General features: G+C 41.2%; 1 protein-coding gene across 4 annotated transcripts in view; it reads left to right on the top strand.

Moving 5' to 3' along the window:
* ZNF462 (zinc finger protein 462) overlaps window positions 1-1,079 on the top strand; it is a 91,579-nt gene extending 90,500 nt beyond the window's left edge. For 3 of the 4 annotated variants that reach the window (XM_067315341.1, XM_067315344.1, XM_067315343.1), the window contains one exon: window positions 824-1,079. In XM_067315341.1, coding sequence (XP_067171442.1) covers window positions 824-1,028 — 205 coding nt within the window. In that variant the 3' untranslated portion in view covers window positions 1,029-1,079. Of the gene's footprint in view, window positions 1-205; window positions 392-823 lie in introns of all 4 variants that reach the window. The other variant, XR_010886828.1, reaches the window with a different exon arrangement.
* Window positions 1,080-17,486: the final 16,407 nt, after the last annotated feature.

Here is a 17,486-nt window from a genome sequence, read left to right on the forward strand (position 1 = left end):
GGAACTGTGGGGTTTGTTTTTTTCTTTATTGTTATGACTTCTTATCATGCTTGCAGCTAAACTTGCAGAACAGTGTAAAGAATTATGTGCAGAGAAATGTCAAGACCTTCAAGGAAAGTAAAATCAATCAGAATGATCTCTCCCTAAAATATTCACAGTGAAGTTAATAGCAAAGATCTTTGCCTTTTGTGTGTATAAATAACAGTTTGTATGCTGTGGGATGACACAGATAGACATCTCTGGAACATTCATTTTCCTTCTCTTGATGATGATCTGGTCAGTAGAAGAGATGTCTTTGCTGACCGTAATTTCTTCAAAGAGTAGATCTCATTCAAGATTACTGACCTGTGGAAAACATTTGAATACAATATTGCAGCTTGACTGTGGAGGGGTGAGAAATACTACTTCTCTTACCCTTTATCTTGTCTACTTAAATAAGAGTACTTGAAAAGTTGCATGCTGTAAAACGCTTTATTGGATCATTAAGTCTTTGGGAAAAGTACTCTCTCTTCCTGTGCCTTTGTTTGGTACCTAATGAGTTTCATTCACAAGGGAGTGGGGAAAAGGGGATTGGGGTTCTTCTCTCTCATCCCTTACTGCCCCAGCCTAGAATGAATAAAGATTTGGTTTCAAAGCTAAAATGTAACACTAGCAGCTTCATTCTACTGCCTGTCCTCTTGAGCATGAGCTGGCAGCAACGTGGCTGTTCACTTTTTCAGGAAGTGAGCTGTTTCCCCCTGCCCTGTGTAACGCATACGGATTGGCTTTATTGTTCTCTGTATGGACTATAATGATTTCTGTTTTCTGCTGCATTTCTTCGCAGGGCGCTGAACGAATGCAAGCGCAGGAGCAGCGAGGACAGCCAGCCGAAGGAGGATGCGGAGGAGACTGTTAGCACACTGCCAGGAGAAGAAAAGGAAGGCATTGAGAAAATGGTGGTGGACTTTTGCCACAACAGCGAAACAGCAGTCAGTGTGGTAGCTGCTGACAAACCTCTCCAAGAGAACTCAGAGGCCAAAAACGAATAAGCATTTGGTGTGATTTTAATCAACTTACTTGAACAGTGATGAACGGGGTGGGGTGGGTGGGTGGGGTGGGCAGAAGGAAGAAACAAAGCTGCTTTTAGGACTGAATGATCTATTTTCAAAGCACTGGTACCTGTGTGAGTGTGTGTATATTAAAGTTATTTAAATGATGGAATAAGTGGCTCCATTACATCACTGCATCTTTTCTTCTGGATCTTGACAATGGGAAGTTACGTTCGTCTTGGACTATTGAAACAACTCCCCGTGTTCCTACATTACACAACGTGCTTTGCAGTGGAGACTCGGATTGTTTGTGAATGGAAGCGTCGTGAGCATGGAAGCAGGGGGTGGGGGGGGAACGACAACTTTTCAACGCACAAATTTGGGTGCGTTTTTCTAGTTTTAATACGTAATGCTTTTCCAGACTGAATGCAACTGCTTTAGAAAAGAAAAAAACAAAAACAAAAACCAGAAACTGCTTTGCTTAAAACAGTCACCTGTTTCCTAGTACCTCAGAATTAACCAAGGGAGATCTCTGCATTTGTCAGTACTACCTGTTGTCATTGTGGTTAAATGTAGAGAGACTGCTGGGCAAGGTGGTGAAAGGAGGAAGAAAAAAAGTTTTAAAGGAAAACAAATTGTGCTTAAAATCCCAGTGTGGGTTTTATTTCTTAAAATACTGTGATTTTTTTAATTATTTTAGTAAAAAAAAAAACAAAAAAAAAGAGAGAGACTTTAATTCCTAGATAACTGTTTGTGACTTGTCATCCTTTATTCCAGGTAAGCTGTTTGTTAGTATTCAACTATAATTTTAGGATTTGATAGATTTCATGTGACTGATTGTGCAGTTTTGTTTGCCACATGTTTATTTTCTATCAGCCTGAGGTGTTACAAATACAGCACAATTAAGTTTCTCATGTAAAACAATTATTTCTTTTCAAGGGGGGGGACAGGGAAAGGAGACTAGATCTTGTGAATAGATTTTTGTTGTTGTTGTTAATTTTAAACATACGGATATAACAAAGAAGTTTTAACTTTTTTTTTTTTTAACTAAAGAACCAAACTTATGGCACAGCTATGCAGCTTGCGGGCCAAACATGTAGGTCCTCATAACCATTCTGTTGCTTGTCATATTAACATCTATCAGTCTCACACTAGTAATTTTTTTTGTTAAGATTGGCTGCCTTTTTTTTCTTCTGTCTGTGGTGTGTGTGTTTTCTTTTTGTTTTGGTATGGTGGGAGGGAGGGGTGTCTGTTAACACATCTTTTTGCAAGTGGAGATGAAATAGTTACATATGACATTGAGCCTGGAGAACTACTCTTACTCGATTAAAGACGGAAGTTGCTAATTTTTTCCCCTCCTCCTTAGCTTTTAGCATGAGGGGAGCAGCGTAGAATGAATAGGAACCTATGTACCTAGTGGCTGATCCTGCACTTTTTCTTGGGTGGAAAGCCTACCAAACTCAACGGGACTTTTGCCTGAGTAAGGAATACAGGATCTAGTGCCCATGGTATGTTCTGATTGTGAACAAAAAAAAGAGTTTCTTTCCGAAAAGTAGAAAGTACTTGACTGAAACCTAGTTTTAGAAATGCATGTGTCTTTGTTTGTTTTTTTTGTTTTCGGGGGGATTTAAGGGGGGAGGGGGGGAAACCAGGAAGCTGCTGAGGAAATGGTGTCCCAGAGAGCTTCACGTAAAATTGATGGCAAAAATGTTGCATTTGTGGAATAAGTGCTACTTGAGAAGCATGGTGTTTTGCTTTTAAGGATTCATCAGTTGTGGGTTTTGGGGATTCTTTTGGTTTTTGGTTTTTTGGTTTTTTGAAGTAGGGAGGGAGCATCGTGAAAAACACATTAGAGGGACAAATATAAATACACATTTTGTGTCTGTATTTGTTTTTTAATTGGCCTCATTTCAAATGTATTTAAACAGTTCCATACCTGGATTGGGTGTTTGTAATGGTTACCAAAAACAAAAAAGAAAAAAAAAAAGAAATGATTGTGACATGCTTTTATCACTACTTTATTTTTCAAATAACATGTAAATATTGTAATCCATTGGATTTTGTTTTGCTAACCTGTTAATAAAAATATGGGACCATTATCCTTTTAACAAGCCTAGAATGTCATATTTTTTTTCCTTTTTTTTCTTTTCCCAAAAATGTATACCTGATATATTGTGGACACACATTTTAGATGCATTATTATGATTCTGTTGACTGTAATGACATAGAATTGAAAATAACATTTTTTTTTCATTGTTTAATTTATACAGAGGACTTTTTCAGAGTTTGACAGAAGGAAATTAATAGCAAAATGCTAACCCATTGGCTTCAGCACTCGGTATTTCCTGATTTTTAAATTACTGCTTACTGATTGGGGATAGGAAGGGGATACTGAACTGTTGCACTGACGGGTTTGTTTTTTTTTAAAAAAAAAGCAATGAAAATTAATAAAAACTTTTTAAGAGTGTGTGCGTGTGTGTAGAGTTCTCTATTGGCTACTCTGATGATAGGGCTGTGGAAGTGTCTATGTGACTCAAGAGTTCAACTGACAGCTCTGTGAATGAGCAAAACACCTTTTTCCACCACTTCTCTCTTTTCTCCCCAGTTTCAGATAGGAAATTTTGGACATACAGATGGGGTGGAGTGACTTTCCATAGCTCATACTGGTCTAGGGTCTGCCACGTCCTTGAAGAATGCCCTGAGCATCCATCAGCCCGACATCCATGAGAGACCGAGGGCATGCTGCCAAGGTCTACTGACTCCTGAACCCAAACATAAAAACGAAAAAAATTTGTGGAGTGTCCTGAAAGGTGAAAATGGATGGAGACAGGCTGGCATTTGGATTATCAACTCAATCTCTGCATGAGTTGGGATACTGTATGCTTCAGTATCTGATGACCTATTGGATCCTGCGCTGAGGCTGTGCTTAATCACAGTCAAATATAAGCCCAGCAAGCTGGAGGAGGGGATGCTATTGTTTCCTTTTTCTCCATTGAAAATTTAGAATGATGCTTTTGGTGCTGTCCTGCATCTTACTTTGCTGAATACAGATTTTTAAAAGCACATTGGAAAGATGTCTGAGGTTTGTTTCTGGGGGTGTTTTAATCAGATCATGTTTCCAGTTTAGCATTTTGATTTTACTGGAACTGAACTGAATGTATAGGATAATAAACAGTATGAAAAGTTTTCTCATCTGATAGCTTTACATGCTTCCACTTTTTTTTTTTTTCCATCTCTCTCCCCAAGAGTCAAAATATTTCTCATTAGGATACTTATTCACTTACCCTATGTAGAAAATCAAATTTATGTATTTTGGGCTCTTAGATACTGCTTTTTTCCAGTGGTCTCTGAAAACAGTAATTTGTTAGGGAGACCTACACATAATTTGCACACAGTATATTCTACCCCAGAGCTAACCTGCATTTCTACCAATTTAAAAAAGAGAAAGGGTTGTTCAGTGATATGTCACTAATAAGAATTACCTAACCAATTTAATAAAAGACCATGGGTGAATACTTGAGTTTTACATTGTGTTACTCCATTCACTTCAGTGGCAGGATTGTATATGTGAAATCAAAACCCTTGACCTACTGAGATGCACATTTCTAGCTGAATGTGGCTGGCTCACCAGTCTTGAGAGTCCTGCGTTGAACTGAAAGACAGCTTAAGGGAAATGGGGGAGGAAGAGCCAAAGGAAAATGTTAAAAAAAAAAAAAAAAAAAAAAAAGAGCCTTTACTCACATTATTTATCTGCCTTGCTGGTCAATTCCCCTTCTAGTAACTGACAGCCCTCGGCTTCACAGAGAGCAGCTGTGCCATGGGACATTTGCTGTTCTGCGCACACTGTATTCCCAGGCTCATTGTCCTTCCTTTTAAGAAGTCTGGGTAAATGTTTGCTACCTTATTGCTAGTTGACTACTGAGATTTTCCTTTGGTTTTGAGGCTCAGTGTCCAAATTCCCTCCATGCAGTGATCTTGGCTTCATATGCATGCTGGTGCAGTGACTCTGCTGGAGTTGCTATGGGAAAGGGGACCATAATCTCCCTCGCCTCCACACACGCACCTTCTCTCTCCGTGGAGAAGGGTTTGGGCAGCCTAGACCACAGTTTGCCCAGGAACTCATGGGCCAGAACTTGAGTAAGGGCGGGCAAGGTCATGGCGAGTAAGGACTGCAGAATCGCAGAGCTGTAGGGTTTCCCATTGAATGTCCTCTGTTTGCAAAGTGAGAGGGTCTATGTGAAACTTTGATGTTTGAGGCCCAGATATTTTGAAGGGTGGGGCCTTATGGAAGACTTCTTTGTGACCTTAAACAGCAAAATTCTGTCTCCTGGCTTCAAGAAAACACCTAGATACAATTGCATGTGTTCAGTACAGTTTAATGAGAAGTGCCCCAAGTTTTCCCCCTCCTCCTGATCCTGAAGGGTTTTTTATTTAATACTTTTCTGACAACACAGGACTTTTTTCCCATAAGAACCAGATATCTGGCTCCAAAGCAGCAATAATCCTGAATAGGAAAGGGCTTGGGTAAGGATGTTTTTGAGGTAAAGATAGGCTTACGATGTTGCAGAAACCTCTCATCTTTTGCAGCATGGTTAATTCCCCTCCCACCACACTACCTGCCACCAGAAACAGGGTGTTCAGTTTGAGCAGTTTGGTGTACAAACTTCTGCCTTGAAGGCTATGATCCTTCTAGGATTCATCTTGTAAACCTTTTGATGTCTTCTCATCTTTCACTTACCAAACTGCCCTCAGATGAAACAGGTGGGGGCAAACACCCTGTAAACCAAAGGTGGGGCTGGTGGCATAAGTAAAATAGCAAAGTCCTGGCCAAAGTCTTAGTAAGTAAAGCTGATGTCTGTTTGAATCAGCTGATGTTTGGAGAGCTTAGCTGAAGGCATTGTCATTCCTGCTGTGTTTGCAGTTACTTAACCCATGTGTGGAAATATGGTATATATTTTGCAAGGGTGGAGGGGAGAAAAGGAAGACTGATTCATCAGTTACAAGATATATGTGTGCATGAATATAAAGAAAGAAAAAAAAATAGAATAGAGAAGCTTTTCTATTGGGAATGCAGTGCAGTGCTGGAGCAGGTCACTTGGTGAGCTGGTGGTATCTTCATCCTTGGTTGTTTTGCAGAATCATCCAAAGCCATGACTGACCTCATCTACTGCTGGCAATAACCCCACTTTTGGCAAGAGGTTGGACCAGAGACCTTCTGGCGTATCTTCCAGCTACATTTCCTATTGCAAAATAAACTTTCCCAGTGTTCTCTAAACTTTCAATTTTTCTAGTTTGTTACTGACTCTTTGCAAATCCCTGGGTTTTGTAGGAGGGAATTATTCTAAGGATATGCTGGCTCATTCACAGACTCTTCTCAGACAGCAGCATTTCTCTCTGTTCTATGTCCAGTCATTTTTGACTGGGCAGTAGAATCAAAACAATTTTTTTTAACAGAATTTCTCTAGAGGTTTATATGCATCATTAGTGGGGAGTAGCAATGAACAGCTCTTAGCTCTAGAAAATGGATATCATTTAGGAGTAGATGTCTGTCTGCACTACTGGGTTTCAACTTGGCCAAAACTTTTTTACTAGTTCTGATCTGAATTCTATAATTCCTGCTCTCCAGCACTGCCACAATATGCTACAAATCAAATGAAATCCTCAACAAAATAGTGCCAGTGTCATGGGGTTTTGTTTTTGCTTTGCTTTTGTGATTGAGCCAGTATTCTTACTTGCTACAATTGGAGGAATTGAATCCAAAGTTCTGCCAACTTGAAAAAAATGAGGAAAAAAAAAAAAGAAAAATAAGAAAAAGAAAGTATCTCCTCGTGCAATATACTCTATAGGGCAGCAATAGATGGAGTGTGTAGTTAAGTGTCAGGTAGCACTATTGACTTTTACTGCATTTGAGATCTATTTTATCCTAGCAGAATGTGGAAGTTGATATGATCACATCTGTTCTCTGTCTAGTTCAGTCTCTTGACTCCTAAAGGAAGAATCAAAACATCCCATGATGAGCAGGAAGGGAATAAGCTGTCCCTTACAAAAATCTCATCTTAATCTCTTTTGAAGACTGCCTTAAACTCAGGAGCAGAAGGAGTCCTATCTCTTTCACATTCGTTTTGTGATATACCAGCATAACTTTTAAGTTACACTATTGTTACTGCCAATTCTATCTTAAATGTTACTAACCCCTTGGTTTCTGTCATGAGATATGACAGGTAAAATATTTTTTGTGTTAAAAATACTCCTGCTATTTCATCATCCTAAAAAGAAATGCTTCCCAAAAGTTGATTACGTGGTCTCTGTTATTTTTATGTTGTTCATAAAATAAGTTTTACATGTATATAAAATAATCTGTCAAGAACTCCAATTGATTCATTTCAGCTAGGATGCTTAGGAAAAAATAAAGTCAGCTGTTGGAATGAGAAAAGACATGCTTCTCCTCTACTTCACAAATAATTTGCCTCTTTGAATAGTTGGTGTAAAAGCAAATATGCCTCAGCTTGATTCATGAATTCTCTATTGAGTTTACACTTCTATTAATGAAGAGCTTAGCTTAGTCTAGCCAACTGCACATGCATGACTTCCAAATCTAAGTGAAAAGTGTCTCTCTGCAGCTGTTCTGTTATGCTCTCACCAGTGTTTAAAGAGAGAAATGTATTTACCAGCTATGTCTCAAATTAATTTAGCTTGTGTTGAAAATGTTGGACTGAAATTATAACTTTTCTTTGCAACTAAAGGAAATCCTGTTAAGCACTGGGTCAAAGGATGCTTTGAGTCTTTGTGGAGTCATTTAGACTGAAATCATGGAATACTTCTGCCAGAGAGGTGGGAGTAAGAAAGGTGGTAGTTTTGGTCTATATGAACCAGCAGATTATTAGAAGACAAGGTCCATGAAGCAATAAGTACATTAAATGTTATCTCCAGAGAATGTTTTCTTCTGCTTAGACCTTCAGGATCTCAGCTATGTATTGTTGTAACCACATGATTTAAGAAATAGCAACAATGCAAAGCTAGAGGGGATTTGGCTTCCCGCAGGTAAATAAATATACAGCATGAAAAGGACATTGCCTGCACAAAGAAGTAAGGCCTTTGAGCTATTTGCTACAGCTGCAAGGTATTTCTAGCTGTTGCTATGGGCATCTCCTTCTGGAGGACACACAGGAAAGCAGGTTCACTCCCAGCATGCCCCAGCTCCTCCTGGAATCACCTTTTCCATCTCTCTTCGAGGGATTGCTTCAATAACCAGAGAACAAACTCTGGCCATTGTAAAGCTGACAGGAGCTGTGGTGCTGTCTTGACGACAGCAAGAAGTCTCATCAGTTGCTGGTGTTACAGGCACCAGGGTCACACATCTGCAAGACTGAGACTATACAGCTGCCATCCCTGCCTGGAAGGGAGGGCATATAGCAAGGCAAGAAAAGACAGCTGTCTGCTAGGCTTTGGTTGGGACCAGACATAATCCATCTGGTGGTCAAAAGAGTATCTTCATATCTGCCCTCATCAGCCCTTACAGTCTGTTCTGGAGGGGAAGTGCAAACAGGACGTGTGCTGTTTTGGCTCAGTCACAGAAAATAGCTTTAGGGCTTGAATGAATTTAAACATGCCCGATCCTGCTCTGAGAAAAGGGCTCATCTTCTATCCCCTCCACCAAAAGTATGAAGGAACAGGTGATTTGATGTAGATATCATGTCCTGTGTAATTAACTCAACTGATAGCAGCAACAAAAGAATAATTATATTCTTACCAATGGATTAAATGTACATTGTTATTTAATCCATTTAACATACATGTTTAGCAATTAGGACCTCATTCTGCAGGGATTCATGCTGTAACTTACATTTCTTTCCATGTAATTTATTGGAAAGCTGGCAAGGAAATGCTCTTTTCCCATTAGTTTATATCAAATGGGTGCTGTGTCTGAGTGAGTGGGCTGTGCACAGAGACACTGTGCAGTCTGGGAGAGCCTTAGAGCAAGACAGAAAGGAGGAACAGGAGATAAAGGTCACCAAACCAATACGCTGGCTACACACATGGTGGTAAAAGGAAGCAAATGCATTACTTTCTTGGCAGCCTCCTTGTCTTTAAAGATCTGAAATAGTAGCATGGGATTTTTAGCAGCTTTGGGGGGCCTATTGACAATCCTTTGGCACCTGAACACTTTTGAACATATGTGAAAATTACCTTTTCCATGCAGAAGTGAGTTCACGGAAGCATTTGGGAGTTTGTATTGTAGGTGTGCTGGTGGCCTCGGGATCCCCTGGCACTTCTTGCTCATTTCAGGCAGAGAAGAGAGTGCTTCCTATGTGGGGTCTCCACTCATCTGAAGCAGGGGACTCCAGCCACTCGCTGCAGATCTGTTCGTCTTTGCCTGGGAAAAGAAAGAAACTTCCTCCTCAGTGTCATTCTTGAGCATGAACTCCATGATTACGTGCTCTGCACTCAAGCGGAAGCATGATTAGATACAGCCGTCAGTCAGCGATGGAAAATGCTTTGCTTACAAGTGGTTAATCTTTTCAGGGAAATGGTGATCACTTTTATTTTAATACAAAAGGGGAATCTTGAATGAAATGAGCTGCAAAGATTTCTCAATTAAAATAATCGAATTGTATTTCAGAGAGCTCCATCCTGATATGAACACTAGCAAAGAATGCAAGTGAAATGGCAAGGGTGTAATACAAATGGGCTGTTCTCCTGCACCAAGGCGAGTTTCTGCCTTATGAGAGTTTACTGATTGATTTTGTGTTTTAGCCATACTTTCTGCCAATAACGAGAACTTCATATGTAAGTTGTTCATCTTTTTAGTGTGATAACTTAAATATCTGGGACCTGGCCATTATGTTTTCATTTTCCAGATGTCTGAGGTCGTCGCTAGTGAACATACATTTGGCTACTTCTGAAAGCTAAAGATGGGAGAGGAAAAAATACAAACCCAGAGAGTCATGGTGCAAGCTTGCTTCTTAATTTCTGTCCACATGGTTACTTGTAACTACCAGCCATGCTTACATAGTGGTTTTCCTTACAGACCTCAAAGCAGTGGATGAAGTGAGGTAAGACACAAATAATTCTTTTTAGCACTGAGGTGTAATGAATCCATTTCTCATCTCTCCCATCTGCTCCTGCTTCTGCCCGTAAGGTTACAGTGCTTCTCCAAGGGCTACTTGATAAGAATAGGCAGTACATAAGCTATTTATGCTGCACGGTCCATGGCAGGAAACTCCTGCAGTCACTGAGGGATCCTCTGGGCTCCATCCCCGTGTGACCAGCAGCACGGGTCTCCTCCCCAGTTCCCATGGGCAGCCTGACCTCTCTGGGCTGGAGCTGGGTCTGAGCTCTCCTCCCACATCCAAATTCTCCGTAGGCCTTAGAGAAGTCAGGAGCTGAATACTGCCCAGTCCCTGTGGTAGGTCAAACTGAAAACTTGCTTAGAGCATGTCTGAATCTTGATCAAAACTCTGTGGCTTGAATCCATCCCTAATCTGAACATCTAAACTGATCGTTCCTAAACAACCTCTCCTTGCAGCTGTTCTGTTGTTGAACTGCTTTGTTCTCCACAAAGTTTTCCAGACATCTTTAGCTGTCTGTGAACAGTGAGGAATCTTGTTTGCTTCTTCAACAGCAGGTTTCCAGCATAGCTTTAGTTAGTTCAGATTGTGTCCAATTTCAGGCTGTGATTTTTTTTAAGGTAGTGATATTGCTCTCTTGACTAAATTCCCTGTGCCTTGAACAACATTCATTAAATATATAATATTTAGACTTCAAGTCCTCTCAAAAACTTGAGCAGGAAGAGTTGTGCAAACTTACATTCAAAATTCCTAAACTTGAATTCCTGTTTATACTCCAGTGACAGACAAGGGCTTACAACTATTTATAAATGTCTGCAGTCACCATTTCAAGGTCCCGTTTATGGAGGATATATAGCACTGGATTCTCACTTTTCTTTTCAACAATGGCAGTCACAATTTCAGCAAATCCAGTAAGTATTTCATGCTAGTATCCTTTGTCAGTAGTGCTCATTTAAAGAAAATAATTCACAGTTGAAGGAACAAGGCAGTAATCTTTTTGTGCATGACAATAGCATAAAGAAATCATGCCACAGAAGTGTTTTTATTGTGCTTGATGGAGTATGAATCAAGCAGAAATCCTCCACCAAAAAGTCTTAAAATCTAAGGGACAAACAAGTCATGACTTATTTCTGGAGAAGAGAGAAGTTTCTCTATTTCCATTTATGATGAAATGATGTTGTCTTGAGGAAGTCTATTATATCTGGGAAATATATTCTGATAAGTTGGGTTCTTCTCCGGGATCTTAGTCTGAAGACCCTCCTCTTCTGCCAGAGTAAGAAAATAAGATCAGAAGGGACTGTGTAGGTCACAAATCTTGATCCTGCCAAACTAAGCTAACCATGAAAGAGGAGTTCAGTCCTGAAAAATGCTCTGAGCATCTGCTTCCATGCATGGAAGGACACTAAACTCATTACAGAACCTGGCAAAAATGCCAGGTCAAGAATAAAACCCCCCAAGGCCCTGAACATGCTATGTCATAGTTTAAAGAGATCTTTTTTTTTTTTTTTTTCCCCCCCTGAAGACTGGCAAAACCTGTTCAGATACAAGGGATAGGAGAAATACGTTTCTTCTGCAGGCTTTTTTTTGTTTGTTTGTTTGTTTTTCTTTGCATAGTGTCTTACTGTCCAAACTGTTGCTAAGGACACAACATGGTTATGTTATAGATGAGATGATGCCAGGACTCCTGCTACTTTTGCTGATGGTTATTGAAGATATGAGTCAGTTTGCCAGGAAGTATGGGCTATCCATCTCTCTGTCCCACAGCTGCCTGTATTTAAATCTGTCATCTTGGTCAGTGTACAGATATAGTTATATCAAGAGGAGAAATGCTTCAGGTTAAACCTTTGTGCATGAAAGGCATGCAATTTTTTGTATAATATATCTTAAAAATTGGTGAGGTGCCATGAATTCAGTTTCTCTACTGAGATGAGTAAAAATGCTCCCTAACACAGTCAAAGGATTTAGACGAAGTTAGTGGGTGCAGACTTTTTTTCTGAGGGCAGGCAGATCTGCCTGTCTGTTTGGGGTCTGTTAAATGACGCTTCTGGGGAAAGCAAGGCCTTCTGTCCCACTCCGGGGAGAAGCAACCACGGATCTGTGTGTCTGGAGACAAGAGAAGCCCCCCACACCCTCCCTTGGACTTTCACGTTAACCAGGTGCCTCAGATGTCCGTGGGCTGGTTGGAAGTTCTTTCCCTACTGCTTTCTCCTACCAGAGGTGAAGCACAGCAGGAGAGCTCTCTTCCTGCAGTAACCTGCCCAGATTGCTGCTGTCTCTGCCTTCCTCTTTGCTGGCCATCAGCAATCTCTGCACTCTTCTGCAGCTCTGACACCAGTAAGTCTGCAGCCGTCTCAGACCCGCAAGGGTGACGAGCCAGGCTGGCTGGGCACAGACCCCTTCCACTCCTCTGCCTTTCCTGAGACTTCACACAAAATAGCTGAGAGCTTCTGTGAAGAAACTCATCTCCTGACTGTGCTTGGCAGCCATAGGCCTTGCTGCTGAGGTGAGCATGTTATCTTGCCTGGAAAAATGGAATTTATCCTTTCGTAACTCATTGTGATGGGGAGGATGGTAACGTTAGCTCGGGCAGCAGATGGCTTTTTCAGGAAGACATTCTGGGAACGTGTTCAGGTTTCGCCTTTCATGTGGTGTATGTGCATACTGGCAGCTGATTTAGACTAAACAAAGAGTAATTCTACATTGTGGTTTCCTTCTGTCATCAGGCTGCGTGATTGGCTGAAAAGTTCCCAAAAGCATATATCAGCTATTATTTTCCTAACCTCTGGGGTCTCTAGCACGTAACCGTCCTGACTCCAAGTCAAGTCTAAGCCCCCACCTTATCCCACCTTTTCGAATTCCTGTTGTGATATCTAGTCACCCACTCTATTTCTGACAATGACAATGCTGGAGGCCTCCAACTTTCTGGTTTCAGCTCCCCTCTTCCCTGGCTTCTGCCACAAGCCCATCTCCTGATTCCACTGGAAATGCTATTAACTAACATGAACTTCACAGGGATAAGAGCTGAAGGCCTTTCTCAGGAGCATCTCTTCGTGCTGTCCCCTTCTTTGTCTCCTGGCTCTCCTGAGAACTTCCAGCATCGCTGTGATTTTGGAGATGGTCAAGACGGACAATAAATCATTGTCCCTGACAGAGCATGCGACAAGGCTCACATAAAAGCACTGAATGGTAGCTGAAAGCTCCTAATTGCTAGAATGACTTGAGCAGTGCATGTTGAGGGGTTGGTTCATATGGTTAATGAAGAGCTCAACAGTATTTTAGCAATAATTTGATACTTAACTTTTAGCCTGTTATATAAGTGCTAATTAAATGTTTTAACATGCTGTACATGTTTTATGTATTAATAAGCAATAAGTGTACAAGTTACACTTTTTATGAGATTTAGAATTAATTGCAGGGTGGTGAGATTTCCTCCTTTATATACCTATTAAACCCACATAACTGCTGTTTTTACAGTTGATTGGTGTTCAGTTAACATACAGTAATTGCTCTTTAAAGGCTTTAGTAAGTGCATATTTGAGACAATTTACAGTGTTAGCAATTTCCTGGTAGTATTCCTCAGAGGTATAGGAAAGCTAATCATGTTCAACACTGGAATTCTCCCGGAGTCTGCTGTGTGTTTCCCACCGCCGACCGTGCAAGGAGCATGTGGCCATTAGGGACTCCCCATTCAAAGATGATAAACACACAAGAAGATGCACTTTATTGGCTACGAAAAGATGCTGCTGTGTAACTTGCTGTTGCAAGGCAAGCAACTGGGAGGTAGGGACACATTGTTAGAAAACAAATCAGGAGGGGGATAACTCTGTGTTTTCTGCTTTACTCTGTGAAGCCATGGAGAAAAGCAACCGGCTGTCCTCTTTCCTCTGGTGGATCACACACTCCCTTTGTGTTTGTCTCTTGTTTAAGACACGGGAGTTGTGAGTCTGAGTCCCCGCTTCGCACAATCTCTGTGTGACCTCAGGCAAATCACTTAGTGCCTCTGTGCCTTACTTCCCCATCTGTGGATATAACACTCTGCCTGACTTTACTCTCAGGGAATGCTGTTCCTTCCAGACTACAGACTCCTCCAATACTAAAGGGATCAAATGCATACTTACTTAAGATAGATTTAAAAACAGACAAACAGCATCACCCCTCTGTCCTGTTCATTTGGAAGTTTTGAGGGCAACAGAAAACTGATTGCTGCTTCCTAAATGACCGTAGCAGCAAGGTGCACAATGTGCCTGCCATTTAATTGACAAAGATATCTGAAATCCAGTCTGCCAGGCAAAGTGAAGGAAGAATATGGTTTGAAATCTGTACGCCAGTGAGAGAAAGTGCATCGAAGAGGAAACAATTTTTGTTTCACATCATTCCTTTTGCATAATGTTGTATCCCCTTTTGACAAGGCAGCATAATAAAGCTTAACTCCCTCTCAGCTCCCCACCCTCCAATCGGTGACTTAAAAAAAAAGAGCAAAGCCCTATCTTTAGCGTCAAATGAACAATGGGCACTATTCCAGCAAGAAGAAATGAGCTGCTTTTGAAAGAGTTGTGGAGAAAAGTGCAAAATGTTCTATAAAACTTCACATGAAATAAATATTTGAATGATAGTCACTTGACACATCCTCTAAGATGTCAGCGCAGGATTTGTGCTCCAGGTTTACGTAAAATATTGGCCAGGGTAGTTGGAGTGGCTAGAAATCTCTTACTGCCGATAAGAAAAGACATGGATACAATAACATGAAGGATTTTCATGTTCAAGACACTTCAGAAACAGTAACTAATTAATATTTCCACTGCAAGATGGTATATTTCATCCTTAAAAACCGACAAAGCATGGCTAAAACTTTCCAGGCAACCTAGGGCATATCGAAATATTGATTTTAACAAGACTTAGGAATCTCAGTCCCTTAGGCAGCACTGCATATTTCAGCAGAAGCTTGGGGCTATGCTAGTCCAGGTTGCATGAAACCATAGGAAGTCACTCAGCGCAATCAAAGTAGCAGGGAAAGTGCTTTCTCCTTACAGGATGCTGAAGAATTAATGAAGCAGCACTGGCTGACACCAGCTAGGAATCTGTTCCACAAAGTTCAGGGCCTGATCTGAAGTTCTCCTGGAGCCCCGAGGCATTCACACCAGTGTAACGAGCTTCCCTGGCAGAACTCAAGAGCCCCCCGTGTCTCTGCTTTCCTCATTCTGCCTCCTTCTAGCTTGCTTTTTTCTTCTTTCTCTATCATCTCCTTCATTTTCCTTTCCTTTCTCCTTTCCTTTCCTCTTTTCTTCTTTTCTTTTTTCTTTTCTTCCTCCTTCTTTCCTTCCTTTCTTCCTTCTTCCCTCCCTTCCCTTCCTTTCTTGCTTTTTCTTTTCTTTTTTCTTTCTTTCCTTCCTTCCTTTCTCCCTCTCTCCCATCTTTCTTCCTTCCTTCCTTCTCTCTCTTTCTCTCTCTCTTTCTCTCTCTCTTTCTTCATGGAAAATACTTTGCTTAGTGTTTAGTTTTCTGTTGTTGCTATTGAAAGCTAATAGAAAGTTTTCTAAAGCTAATCTTTAAGAGGTTAGGGCAGGTTGAGGGATTGTGTTATTCCCTCTATTACCATCACAGGTTCATTATTTTTGAAATAATATTTTCATTTAACCCACTTCAGAGGGTTTGGGAGTGACTCCACAGCTTTTCTTTCCCTTCTAGAAAAAGTCATTAGTGATGACAGACCAGGTGCGATGCAACTTTTAACATGTTCACCACAAAATGGTAATAGTAATAATAAAAAATCCTCATAAGCCTGTGTTAGGTCTTGCACCCACAAGAATATACCCATAAAAATGATAATTTAAGTGGATGTGCACAATGTCAAACTGCAAAGTTCCCCTCAGCAGCTGCCCTGGTTCTGGCAGATGTGCATTGTATCAGTTACTCGCGTGTCTCCCAGGTATGTTCTTCCTTTGGTGCTGCCACATATTTCCCATTGATGATGACAGGTCAGGACTTGCAGCACACAACTGGAGGAGGAAAAGCAGACTTAAAGGTCAGGCTTGGGGGTAAGGTTCAGATGAACTGTGTCGTCTTCTACACCACATGACGATTCTGGTTCTATTCAATGGGAAGAGTGTATTCCTACATAACAGGAATATGGTAAAAGCAAATTCCTTAACCAGCTCAAGGAAGGCAAGGAGGTGATTAACAAAGGACCTGTGTAAACCTGGTCCATAATGTGGGCTGGTGTTTTAGGTAGTCTTTTGCTTGAGTCTCATTATCTGATACACCTTCCGATACAGCAGCTACAGTAAAATGATGTCTAAAAGAGCCATCCAAAGGACAACAAAATATGTAGTCAGAACTAGTTACTTCTACAAAAATTAGAAGTATTTGAAAATCTGGTGTCTTAGCAAAGTTTACAATCTGAGATCACTTATAGGAGGAGGAGGAAGTTTTCACTAGAGTTATCTCTATAGTTAAATGTGATCATTTATCCTGATTGCTGTTAGTGTTTCTAAAATTGCTTCTTGCAAGTAGTTCACATTACCCAGAAGTCTCTGTGGCAGAGAAAGTGAAGAACATACTCATGTTAATTTTGGCAGAAAGCAACAATGTAAACGTTCATAACAATGCCCATTGCCCTTTGCAAGAACTGGAAGTGGAAAAAAGATTTTGCATTAAGGGCGTGGTAAGACAACTTGCTCTGCAGATCATCTGGGTTTCCATCTCCATCTGAACTATGATTCAGTGTTGATGCGGCAGTATGATTTGCCCTAAGCACTGTCTCCAAAGTAGAGATAGTTGGAAACTTTCCAAAGGCGAGATTTCCTATCGGGAAGGTCCTGATTCAACAAACGCAAAACCTGCCATGCAAGCACATTGCTCTGGCTGGAATCTCCTTGCGAATCAAAACAATTGGTTTCAATTGTTTGAAGTCCTGAAAGGGATGGGCTTTTATTGGTGCTTAGAGATAATATGCTGCTAAACGTTCAATTTGAAAGGGAAGATTTTAATTTTGACTGAAACACAGTGTTTCCTCTCTCCTGTTTGGGAGTGATGTGGTTCACCTTTTTGCCCATCACAGGTTATTTCCAGGGGCTCGGCTCTCCTGACCTGTGTATCGGGGTGAGTCAGGGGCTGAAGCTCCATCCTGGGGCAGAGGGGAATGAGTCCTCCTGCATCCCTGTGACAGTGTGTGGCAGATGTCACCCGCTGGCTGCAAACCAGCAGCACGAGCCTAAACCACTCCTGGCAGCCAGGTCTGTCTCAGGAGCACGGGCTGTTCAGACCTGCTGCTGAACTGGTGCTGCTCTCTTTGCCAGGGATTTTGCCACCGTCGCTCAGCTTGGCCGGAGGTTCCAGTTTCTCCTTCCCACCACCTGTCCTGGGCACAGCCCTGGAGGCCTCGGTTCCCCTC

Source organism: Apteryx mantelli, chromosome Z (genome assembly GCF_036417845.1).
Source record: "Apteryx mantelli isolate bAptMan1 chromosome Z, bAptMan1.hap1, whole genome shotgun sequence".
NCBI classification, from domain to species: Eukaryota; Metazoa; Chordata; class Aves; order Apterygiformes; family Apterygidae; genus Apteryx; species Apteryx mantelli.